The sequence below is a fragment of the Loxodonta africana genome, chromosome 3 (genome assembly GCF_030014295.1).
Source record: "Loxodonta africana isolate mLoxAfr1 chromosome 3, mLoxAfr1.hap2, whole genome shotgun sequence".
Classification (NCBI taxonomy): domain Eukaryota; kingdom Metazoa; phylum Chordata; class Mammalia; order Proboscidea; family Elephantidae; genus Loxodonta; species Loxodonta africana.
This window is the reverse complement of record NC_087344.1, coordinates 101,965,067-101,977,451: the sequence shown is the minus strand read 5'-3', so window position 1 is coordinate 101,977,451 and position 12,385 is coordinate 101,965,067. Positions and strand designations below refer to the sequence as shown.

Sequence of the window (12,385 nt, the reverse complement as noted above, 5' to 3'; positions counted from 1 at the left end):
CACTCACACAAAAGTACAATAAAATACCTTAAAAAAAAAAAGAGGCAAACAATCTCCTTTCACGGTTCAACAAATCAGGACTTTGGTACTACAAGCCGCACCACTTCCAGGCCCTCAGTGAGGAAAGCATGGCCTCTTTGGATCACTGCCTGGCTCCAAATGACAGCCACAAACAGGGCAGAGCAATAGGACATTACAGTGCAACATCTGTTTGTTGATTTGATTCATTCTGCCATACTCTAGAAAGGGCTATGGCTTTCATCCACTATCATGGTTCTCCATGCTGACTACACATCACAATCAAGTGGGAACTTCCAAAACACCACGCATCTGGAGGCGGGGTAAGATTGGTAATGAAACATCTCTGGAGAGTGAGTTTCTACTTTAGATCAACCCTTTTTTTTTTTTGGTAGTAGTAGTAGTTGCTCTATTTTTAATTACATAGAAGACACAGAGGAATAGCTGGACTGATATCCGTCTACCAACTTCTTGGAATATCTTAAGTACTTCACAGGAGAGATGTAATTGCCAGGTACTCCAGTAAAGCTAGACATCTTTGTGTCTATGTTTTCACTTTCTGTCAAAATAACATGGTCCTTTCGTAAACACTAATATTTATAATTTGGCCATATCTAAAAAACTTACAAAAAGGTATTACAACAGAAATATCATTTTCAGGATTCCCTCCTCTTCAGCAATGCCTTCTAGCATGAAGCAGAAACAGTACCGAAAAAATCTTTGTTAAAAGGAGAACTACCCTATCAGAAGCCACCATGCAGCTGACAAGCATTTGCTGCCCACCGCCGCTATTCTCTCTCTTTTCCATTAGACACAATGGGATTTTTTGCCAAATTCATATTGCAGAGGAGCCATGAAACTCCCGCAAAGTTCAACATCAGGCCTGACTTAAGATCTTTGAGGCCTCCTGCTAACTTCATCCCCCTGCAGCTGCCTCACTAAGGCAAACTTTTGATCTGTACTATCTAGATTTCAAGCTGACATACACACAGCCTCTTTGATCTCTTATTAAGTGGCTTCTGGTGTCCTGATGCCTTTAGTCTTGCTGCACTGAGGGTTTTGGAAGTCAGTCATCATCCTGAGCACACTACAAACTCCACACACCAGGAGCGGGCTCCCTTCATTCACCCACTTCGCAGGCTTGAAAAGCAATATTTAAGCCATCAGAGAATTTCCCCAGTAGCCACAATCAATCCACTCCATGAACACACTACTAAGAATTATTTTTCAAATGAAGCAGCTTAAAATGATTTAAAGAATACAGAACTTTCCCATAGAGGGAAAGGACACAAATCCTCTGTGAAAAGAAACCTTCAGCCCAGTTGGCACCGGAGCTTACAGGACTTTGATGTAATAAAAATAAATGTGGATAGGAATCAGGGGTGGGCAAAGTGTAGCCTTTATCAGTTCCCCTAAGTTCCTTTATGCAAAAGTGACCTTTAAATGCAGCTGTGTGGTTTGTTCAACAGTAAGTTATACATTTGCAAGAACATGGATACTGCCATTAGCAGCAGATTGACTGCATTTTGCCTAGTACCCATATCTTAATCCTACACGGGTGAACTGGACCCAAAGGACTTTTAAACAGGAAAAAAAAAAGAAAGATAACAAAACGGAAACTGGTGGCCATGTTATGAAACCCTTGGAGCATTACCCAGGGCATTAGAAAAAAAAGACTAAAAAATAAATACCAGTATATGTCTATCCTCTACATTTTAGATTCTGGAAATAATATAGTTTTGCACCTAACTTTTTTATTCAATTACTATAATAAATATTTTGTCAATACCTATCAAATTCTATATCTTGTGGTATAAAATTTCTCAACACAAATTTTAATCTCTTGGCAAAAATTAAAATCCTTAATCTCTCCCATTTTAAAGCTCAATTTTCCTGATAGACATGACTAAAATTGGTGGAATAAATAGGAACAGGTTTTTGGGCAATAATATCATAGTCTGAATAAAAATAGATTATGGATTTTAGCTATATTAATGACTGCCAAAATGAAGTTAATCTGTCCGTATTATAGGGTTTCCAAGGAGTAGCTGGTGGATTTGAATGGCCAAACTTTTTGTTAGCAGCCAAGCTCTTAACCACTGCACCATGAGGGCTTCAAAATAAAGTTGAAACAAAACTGATGGTTATACATTGCTATCACTTAATCTATTCATATCATTTTAAAAAAATTAGCGAATTCATAAATTACACAACTGTTTACATTTTATTTTCCAAACTTATCTGAATAAAGAATTGTCTTTACATAAAAAGGTATCAATTTTAAATATATGTGAGTCTCATAAAAAGTTATGCTCAAACAATTTGGTAAAAATGTCCCAAGATTTAAAACATACATGCTCTTTTCAATTAGCAATTCTGCTTACAGAAATTCATCACAGATATTTATTCCCATCTTTTTACAAAAGAGTATGACAAGGGTATCTACATTAGCCTCATATGAAATAACCTAAATACCTACCCAAAGGTAGAGACGATTGAGTTAATAAATTATTATACACCAACAATAAAATATGATGCACTCATTAAAAAGAATTAAACAGCTCTACCAGTCCCTGGAGAAGGGCATCATGTTTGGTTAAGCAGAGGGTCAGCGAAAAAGAAGGAGACCCTCAACCAGATGAATTGACACAGTAGCTACAAGAGTGGGCTCAAGCACTGCAACAATTGTGAGGATGGCGCACGACAGGACAGTGTTTCATTCTGTTATGCACAGGGTCACTATGAGTCGGAACCGGCTCAACAGCACCTAACAACAACAACAAGTCCCTGGGTAGTGCAAATGGTTAATGAGCTGAGCTAACAGAAAGGCTGGTGGTTCTAGTCCACCCAGAAGCACCTCTGAAGAAAAGCTTGGCAATCTACTTCTGAAAAATGAGCCATTGAAAACTCTATGGAACACAGTTGTATTCTAACACACATGGAGCCATCACGAGTTGGAGTTGACTCAACAGCAACTAGTATTGATTTTATAAATACCAAAAACAAACCAAACCCACTACCATCGAGTCGATTCCGACTCATAACGACTCTATAGGACAGAGTAGAACTGCCCCATAGAGTTTCCAAGGAGTGCCTGGTGGATTCGAACTGCCGACCCCTTGGTTAGCAGCCATAGCACTTAACCACCACGCCAAGAGGGTTTCCATAAATACCAAAATGAAAGAATATATAATCAAATGAGAAGGAAAAAAAAAGCACAACATGCTTATATATATATCTATGTTCAAAAAAAAAAAATTGAAAAACAACAACAAATGATTACTTATATAATAATCCTGTTATATACAAACTATCTCTGGGAGGAGAGACAAGAAAAACAGTGGCTTTTACCTGGGAGGAGAAATGAGAGATTACAGTCAGAGAGAGACTTACTTATCACAAGATATCTTTATTTATGTACCTTTGAATTTTTATGCCATATGTATGTGTTACCTATTTTTTAAACATTTCTTAATGTGCTCAGAAAGTCATTCTGTCATACATATGATAATAAAACAGCCAATTCTAAATCACAACTACTATATGAAACTTACACAATTCCTTCCTACAACTTTTAAAAATCTTTTTTAATGAGAATGCTATCTAGTACAGTTAGTAGTCAGCCAAAACTGCACACTAAGTTTTTCTCACAGACATTAAGGCATGTTCACATCCAAGACTCAGCAATACTGCAAATATTTTATCTTCATACTATTTGGATTTTATAATCCATTTCTTCTGTTAAAAATAATTAATCACTGTCAATTTTTATAGAGGCAATATTTTCACTATTCCTTTCAATGAACCATCATTTGCCTTTGGTCTTCCAAACACATTTTTAAAGCACTAGTAATAGTATTTACATATGAATCACCTCTCAATGGCTGTACCGTTATATCTCCTATTTTCATCTCTCAGTACCTGAGACAACCCCAAAGCCTATCAAAAATACCTGCTTTGGGAGGATTCGAATCCATCCATACCAGGAGGGGAGATGAGAAATGGGATGTGGGAGGGAAGAGAATTATTAGTTAATAAATTTTACCTTCTAAATCACTGAAATTCAAAAGTACAAAGGATGGCAGTATCATGGCTTACATTCAAAAATGGGCTAACGTCAAACATTTCCAATGAATTATGATCATGAGGGGTTACACAAAGTTCAATGTAAATCAAAACACCAGAAAATATCCACTTGCTATGTGAAGAGCTTTCTTTACAAGGTCAACTAAGGTAAAATCCACAGTTTTAAAGTTTTTTCAAGCATTTTGGTAGAAATTAAAAATATAGACTCTCAGACTACCTAATAATGGCTTCGTTATTGAACATTAACCCACAAGAAATGACTTGAAGTAGTTTAGGATTCTTAAATTTGTAATTATTTTCTTCTGAAGCAATAAACGCTAGCTCTTACACAACGCATTTGAACACACTACATTAATTAATTTTTAATAATTACTAAACTTTCATATAAGCATTAAAAATGAGAATACTATCTAGTACCTTAGTCTTTATGATATAAAAACTTTTGCAAGCTGGAAAAACAGAGGAATCTACTGTAATAAATTATTTGAATTCTCTATAATAAAAAAACCAAAAACCAAACCTGTGCCACTGAGTCAATTCTAACTCATAGCGACCCTATAGAACAGAGTGGAACTGCCCCATAGGGTTTTAAGGAGCAGCTGGTGGATTAGAACTGCCGACCTTTTGGATAGCAGCCAAGCTCTTAACTACTGCACCACCAGAGTTGTAATAAAAGACACATGAAAATACCACTTGCAAGGAATGGAACAGTATACTATGTTGGTTAAAAGCATAGATTATGTAAGCCGACTGCTTGAGTTCAAATTCCAACTGTTCCATATACTAGATGTGTGAACATGGACAAGTTACTTAACCTTTCTGTGCCTCAGTTTCCTAATCTCTGAAATGAGGATAATATGATTCAACATATGGTTCTTTTGAATAATACATAAGCTAATATATGTAAAGCATTTAGAAAAGTGCCTAGCACATAGTAAACATTCAATAAATGTTAGCTATTTTTGGAAACCCTGGTGGCATAGTGGTTAAGTGCTATGGCTGCTAATCAAAGGGTTCGCAGTTCGAATCCACCAGGTGCTCCTTGGAAACTCTATGGCGCACCGGGTTTTACTGGGGTTATTATTACCATTAGTATTGATACCAATATTTGTATAAATATTAGTCATATTCCATGGGGAAAATATGCCAGGAACAAAGATATTACACACAAATACTGGGAGGGAAAAAAAAAAAAAAAACAAAGATAACTAAGGCACAATATGGAACCCACACCTGGACACTGACAAGAAACTACACTATAAAAACTTATAATCAAATTTCTGAAGAGTTTTATATTGTTTAGAAACAAAGTAATTAAGCTATAGTACTCGTACTCTTGACAAATTATGCACATCACTGTTCTCCAGGACTCACTCCTATCAGGCATGATATTACACAGTGACCGCTGACTCTTCTGATATATACACATATAGGGCAGGATTTCAACTAGCCGCTCGGCGGAGTGCTACCTAGGGATGTTTGAGACTAACAATACTTTTGTTCAGATCATACCGATAAAATACCTATTGCTTTACCCTGAGATCTAATGAGGAGACATAACCTCAATTATAATTACTGTGCCTTCCCTGTTGCTTTCTTTTTTCCTTTGCCCCAACCTACTTAAAATGCCTTTCTCAAAATTAATTTCCACACTTCGATCTGTGGCCATATGACTGAACTATTGAACTGGATATCAGATTCAGTACTTTCATTTTAGACATAAAATCATGCTTCTTTTCTCTGCTCAATTCTATGACTTCCATCATGTTCTGAATCACTGACCTGCCAGACAACCACCCTATCGTTCCATGGGCCAATTCAAGATCCTTTATTTGCTGACGCATCTTTTCCTAAAGGTTCAGCTCAATTTATATAAAAAGCAAATTCCTGGCCAATAATTCACATATGGCTCATCACGAGCTGGGTAAATGTGAAAATGCAATTTTACAATTAGGTTTAGATTTAGACTTCACTAAACAAAGATATCTACTTATTAATGTTCCTACTCTAATGAGACAGTTAAAAATGGATAGTTACAAACATGGTGTAGCATGGAGCCATCTTCGAGGACACATTAAAAACGTAGTTTATTTTCTAAATCGGATGATTGTTAATACTCATATTTCTATAATGTAACATTTCCCATTTCCTTACACATTATTTCATTTAATCCACAACAACTCTTCGAGCTATTCTCTATTCCTTACAGCACCAATAAGCACATAAGTATGAATGAAGTAAACGTATATAATTTTGTCAGGCTCCTCAGGAAGTTCTTATTATTCTAGAGATAAACCATTAGTGAGAAAAGTGATTAACTGTAATTAATATTCCAAAGTAAAATTTTCAATCTCTATATTAATCCAGGTCTTCCCAACCTGAAGTTCCGTGACTCTACTAACACTATCTCTCTAAAAGATGTTTCTACAGGACTTTTTATTCTAAATATGCTAAGCCTGGGGGGAAAATCTGCACTGGCCCTATTCAGCTACCTAATAAATTCACACAAGATGCACTGAAACAAGAACAGCCAAGAACCTGGCCTTTCCTGGCTTTTGCTAAACCTTCCCTGGCCTTGCAAAAAAATATTTTTTGAACTTTAGAATTTATTACCTAATTAAAACAAGCGAAGGTATAACCTATTAACTAACTTGTCCAAAACCAAATTTTAAATTGTGTTGACCTGTCATCTAAATGTCGTGGTAGATAAAACTCTACATACCCAAATCACATATCACTGACGAATTGTGAAAACATGCTGCACACAACTGTATCTTAAGAGTGAATGCTTTTTCCTCCAAGGTTTAGCTACAGAAGTAAGCTTAGCCATTTAATTTGAATAAAAGTAGCATTTAGGAAATTAAGTTTTTCTATCAATTCTTTGAGAAGTACAAAGTCAAAAACAAAACAAAACAAAAAATCCATGGGTGGGAGAGAGATGCTGATGAAGAGTGAGCTAATTATATCAGGTGGACACTTGAGATTGTTTTGGTATCTCTTGTCTGGAGGGGGGATGGGAGGATAGAGAGAGTGGGAAGCTGGCAAAATTGTCACAAAAGGAGAGACTGAAAGGGCTGACTCATTAGGGGAAGAGCAGGTGGGAGTACGGAGTAAGATGTATGTAAACTTCTATGTGACAGACTGATTGGATTTGTAAACGTTCACTTGAAGCTTAATAAAAGTTAATAAAAAAAAATCCAACACTTTTTTACAGCAAAATTACTTTATATAATTTGAACAGAAATAAATGTCAGTATGTACGTTGATGATTGTGATGAAGATGAGTGGGGGGAAAACCCTAGAATTTTATAGATAAAAATTAAATCTTAAGCAGCAATAGATAGTTTAATGCATATCTCTAGGAATGCAGTGAAGAAAAAAACACTCCGTTGTTAAAAATGGACTACATATATATATGTTTAAAAAAAAGGTGTTGTCATGGATTGAAATATGTCCCCCAAAAAATGTGTGTATCAACTTGGTTAGGCCATGATCCCCAGCATTGTGTGGTTGTCCTCTATTCTGCAATTGTAGTTTTATGTTGAGAGGATTAGGGTTGGAATTTAAAACCACCCTTAATGCTGGTCATCTCCCCAATCCAAGGTAAAGGGAGTTTCCCCAGGGTGTGGTTTGCACCACCTTTCGTCTCTCAAGAGATAAAAGGACAGGGAAGCAAGCAGAGAGCCAGGGACCTCATACCACCAAGAAGGCAGCACCAGGGGCAGAGCGCGCCTGAGAGGCTCCTCAACCAGGGGAAGATAGAGGACAAGGACCTTCCTCCAGAGCCGACAGAGAAAAAGAAAGCCTTCCCCTGGAGTCGACACCCTGAATTTGGACTTGTAATCTACTAATCCAAAACCAAACCCATTGCTGTTGAGTCAATTCTGACTCATAGCGACCCTACAGGACAGAGTAGAACTGCCCCATAGAGTTTCCAAGGAGCGCCTGGCAGAGTAGAACTGCTGACTCTTTGGTTAGCAGCTGTAGCACTTAGCCACCACGCCACCACGCCACCAGGGTTTCCGTAATCTACTAGACTGTGAGAAAATAAATTTCTCTTTGTTAACACCATCCACTTGTGGTATTTCTGCTATGGCAGCACTAGATGACTAAGACAGTGTAAAGCTCAGAACTAATAAAGGGATTTTTCTGTTAACCAGGGATTAAACTTCTTCAGAACTATCAAGGACTTTCTTTCCAGCCTTTATTCAAGTTCTTTTTTTTTTTAATCCTGTTTTTAAAACTCTGAAACATTTCTTTCTACCTTACCATCTACAATATTCAAAATATAAAACAGATATGTCACTGAAAAGGGTAATAATATATATGCAAATATATGTAGATTCCTATATGGTGTATAGATTGCTATGATAATGGAAATTTAGCTGAACATCTAAGACCACATTTGAAATGTATTCTCTAAATCCCAGTAATCAAAATAGCTAACAAAAACTCGCATTGAGTTTGTTCATTCAGTTATAGTCAATTCTGGGTAACCTTTTCGGAAACCCTGGTGGCGTAGTGGTTAAGTGCTACAGCTGCTAACCTAAGGGTCGGCAGTTCGAGTCCGCCAGGCGCTTCTTGGAAACTCTATGGGGCAGTTCTACTCTGTCCTATAGGGTCGCTACGAGTCGGAATCGACTTGACATCACTGGGTTTGGTTTGGTTTTTTGGTTTATACTTTATTCGTTCTGCAATTATTTATTAACCACCTACTTATGTGATAGGTAATACAGTCACGATGAAAAGAAAAAAGGACATAGTCCCTGCTATTTGTTTTATATGCCCCAATATTAAGCAATATAAAAACTTTCAGAATCTTCTACTATTGATATTTCTTGATTAAAAAACCTTTCCCAAAATATGCATTATTTTTAATCAACAACTCATAATTCAATAACATTCCAAAGAACAGTTCTAATAAAGAAAGGGCTCTCTGGCACAGAAATATGCCAGCAAAAATGAAATAGAGATGATCTATTTCAGTAATCTTAAGTCACAGTGCCAAAATAAGGAATTTACTGTTCTTACATAATGCTCAAAGTATTTTTCTTTTAATCTGTTCCCGATTGCCTTATTATGTTAAAAAAAAAAAGAATTGATTTTTATATCACTTGGCATTTTATGTGCTTTGATAGAGTACATTTTGCTTTATTAAACCACAATGTGTTTAGGCAGCATTAAAATATGCATGTTAAAAGTGAAGAGATTTCTTGCCAACAGGTTTAATCCCCCATGGTAATTGGAGTTCTAAAAATACTACAGTAACTAGTAAACTGGTATAAAGTACAGACATTCTTTTGTGACCTTTCACATTTTCCACAAATGCATCAGTAAGTTTACCCCACTACCTAACTTCTTTATAATTTCATTAAGAACATGTCTACATGATTGAACTCACTGAGGTAAGCCAGGATATAAAAACCTCCTTATGATAGGGTGGGAGAGGGAGGACAGAGCAAGAATTGGGAATGGCTGCAAACGTGTATGGGGTTTCATTTGGGGGTACTGAAAATATTCGAAAACCAGACAGTGGTGATAGTTCCAGAACTCTGTGAATATACTAAAAGCCATGAATTATACACTTTAAATGGGTGAGTTTTATGGTATGTGAAATACATCTCAATAAAGCTGGGGAGAAAAAAAAGAAAAAAAAACCTCCATGTAAACAAAGTTCATTGAATTTTAGTCTCCAAAAGCATCCACGTGTATAAAACTATTGCTTCCCTTATTGTCCAGTTATTATGTAATCCATCATTGTATTCACTAAGGGAGCTATCGATTGTAAAGGTCACAAAGAAAATAGTAACACCCCATCTTTGGATAGTAACATTATATATCAAATCACTCCATTTTGCTTAAGTTAATGCATGCCTTAAACAAGAACGACTTTATATAACTTTAATACAAACTAATTGCTCCAAAAAAACCCATATGATAGTCCTTATACCTGGTAATCCAAAATGCTGAATCCCAAGCCTTTATGATCTTTCACTAGTTCAACAATCTGGACTTCAGGAGACCATAGTGCTAATTCCCCATCATCCTCTTCTTCGGTATTGACATCTATATTGTGGTCTACCTGAAATACCAAAGAAGATAAATGCTTCAAAACACTGTCCTTTCAATTCTGAAAAGAATCAACATCTCAGGAATTTCACAGTCTCTTCTCAAACTGGGAATTCTCTTTGGCATGCGTAGTTTTTCTTTTCAAACTTTTTCAAAGGGGCATGCACTGGAGCACACACACTCAAGTGTAAGATCTTCATGAAAATTCAAACACTCAAAAAATGCAGATTCATACAGTTTTTTTTTAATATAAAGTACTTATTTCATTCAAAATATTAAAACTGACCTCTTATACTTCAATGAGTTCTGTCATCCCATTAGAAGCATAAAAGGAAAAATATGCAATTTAAGTAAAATTGAAAACGTCATACAAGGTAGAAGGTTATAATATTTAAGCAGGGATACCTGGATTCATAATCACAGTGAAAGACAGAGGGAAAGGTGCCAACACAGAGACAGCCCAGTGCGGGACACAGAAACCACATCAGCTGCTTCCTAGAATTTTTCAGGACAAACTTTGCTAGGGAAAAGAAGATGGAAAAAAAAAAAAAAAAAAAAAACCAAGTCCAAAAGGAATCACGTAAGTCTAAACACAGGTAAAAATCAATGCATTAAAACAATGAAAATCTGATCTTAGAGGAGGTAGGCCAGCACAACTGCCTAGCACACAGTTCCTTGGTTACTTTCCCTGACTTCACACCTCAAAATCCCCCTCTTCCAGGCATCCTCTTCCTTTCAGGGAAAAGGTTCACTGCTAGGTAGAATTGTAGGAATCTGATAGAGGACCAGTGAGATGACTATTTAGAGGAAGAATGGTGTTTCAACCTTCAGTTTTTATACTATTTATAGTGTTATATTATTATTTTAGGAGACCTGGTGGCGCAGTGGTTAAGCAGCTGACTGCTAACCAAAAGGTTAGCAGTTCGAACCCACTGGCCACTCTGCAGGGGAAAGATGTGGTAGTCTGCTTCCATAAAGATTACAGCCTTGGAAAACCTATGGGACAGTTCTACTCTGTCCTATAGGATCACTACGAGTTGGAATAAACTCGAAGGCAATGGGCTTGGCTTACTGTTGTTTTCATTTGATTTATATCCCCCAAGATACTCTAAGCTTCTATCTAAAGCTCAAGAATTTTCTTCTCCTCCTTCTTCTTTTTTTTTTTTTTTTTTGGTAGCCCTACTATCTAAAAAAGCCCCTGGTACCTAGACTACACTGGAAACTCTATAAGGGCTACCATACAGTTTATCCACTCAACCCACAATAGTGCCTGACTCATAGTACACACTTGATAAATATTTGTTCAACCCATTAATGACTTATCCATCTTTGAAAGAGTTTTTCTTGAAACTCCCTTTTAACTATCAACTAAATAATAATTTAAAAAGTATGCTTCTATAAAAGTTGCATAATCTTAGTAAATGAAAATGCATCACTCCTACAAACATAATTTTGAATGCCCATATAAGAAAATGTCTTGCAAGAAATATAACCAGAATGCTCCTTAGTAGCAAAGATGGCGAGACTGCGTCTTACATACGTTCGACAAGTTGTCAGGAGGGATCAGTCCCTGGAGAAGAACATCATGCTTAGTAAAGTACAGCGGGAGTGGAAAAAAAAGGAAAATCCCCAATGAGATGGACTGACACAGTGGCTGCAACAATGGGCTCAAGCAAAACAACGACTGTGAGTATGGTGCAGGACCAGACAGTGTTTCGTTCTGTGGCACACAGGGCCGCTATGAGTCAGAACTGACTCAATGGCACCTAACAACAACACTATATTTAATGGAATCAAAGGAGGAAAAATTCTAATTTGGAAAGAGTGAGGGTCCTTAGCTAACACAGAAAAAAAAAAGAATTTTTTTTGGTTTAATTTTTTTTTTAAATTTCTAATGTGCTTTAAGGGAAAGTTTATGAATCAACTCAGTCTCTCATGCAAAAATTTATATACACCTTGCTTTATAAACTCCTAGTTGCTCTCCCCTAATGAGACAGGGCACTCCTTCCCTCCACTCTCTATTTTCGTGCCCATTCGGCCAGCTTCTGAACACCGCTGCCCTCTCATCTCCCCTTTACAAAAACATTTTTAAAATTAGGGTTGGTCCAGATCTCAAACTGGGGCTGCAGGACATGAATGGTCAATACCAAATCCATGCTAAATTGAATCTAACCTTGGGAACAATTTCTTGGTTCTCAAATTACAAAACTTG

At 36.7% G+C, this 12,385-nt stretch overlaps 1 protein-coding gene across 2 annotated transcripts in view; it reads right to left on the bottom strand.

Annotated features, from left to right (window-relative positions):
• PATJ (PATJ crumbs cell polarity complex component) overlaps positions 1 to 12,385 on the bottom strand; it is a 415,355-nt gene that overhangs the window by 317,538 nt on the left and 85,432 nt on the right. For both annotated transcript variants that reach the window (XM_010591221.3, XM_010591223.3), the window contains exon 17: positions 10,055 to 10,186. In XM_010591221.3, coding sequence (XP_010589523.1) covers positions 10,055 to 10,186 — 132 coding nt within the window. The remainder of the gene's footprint in view (positions 1 to 10,054; positions 10,187 to 12,385) is intronic.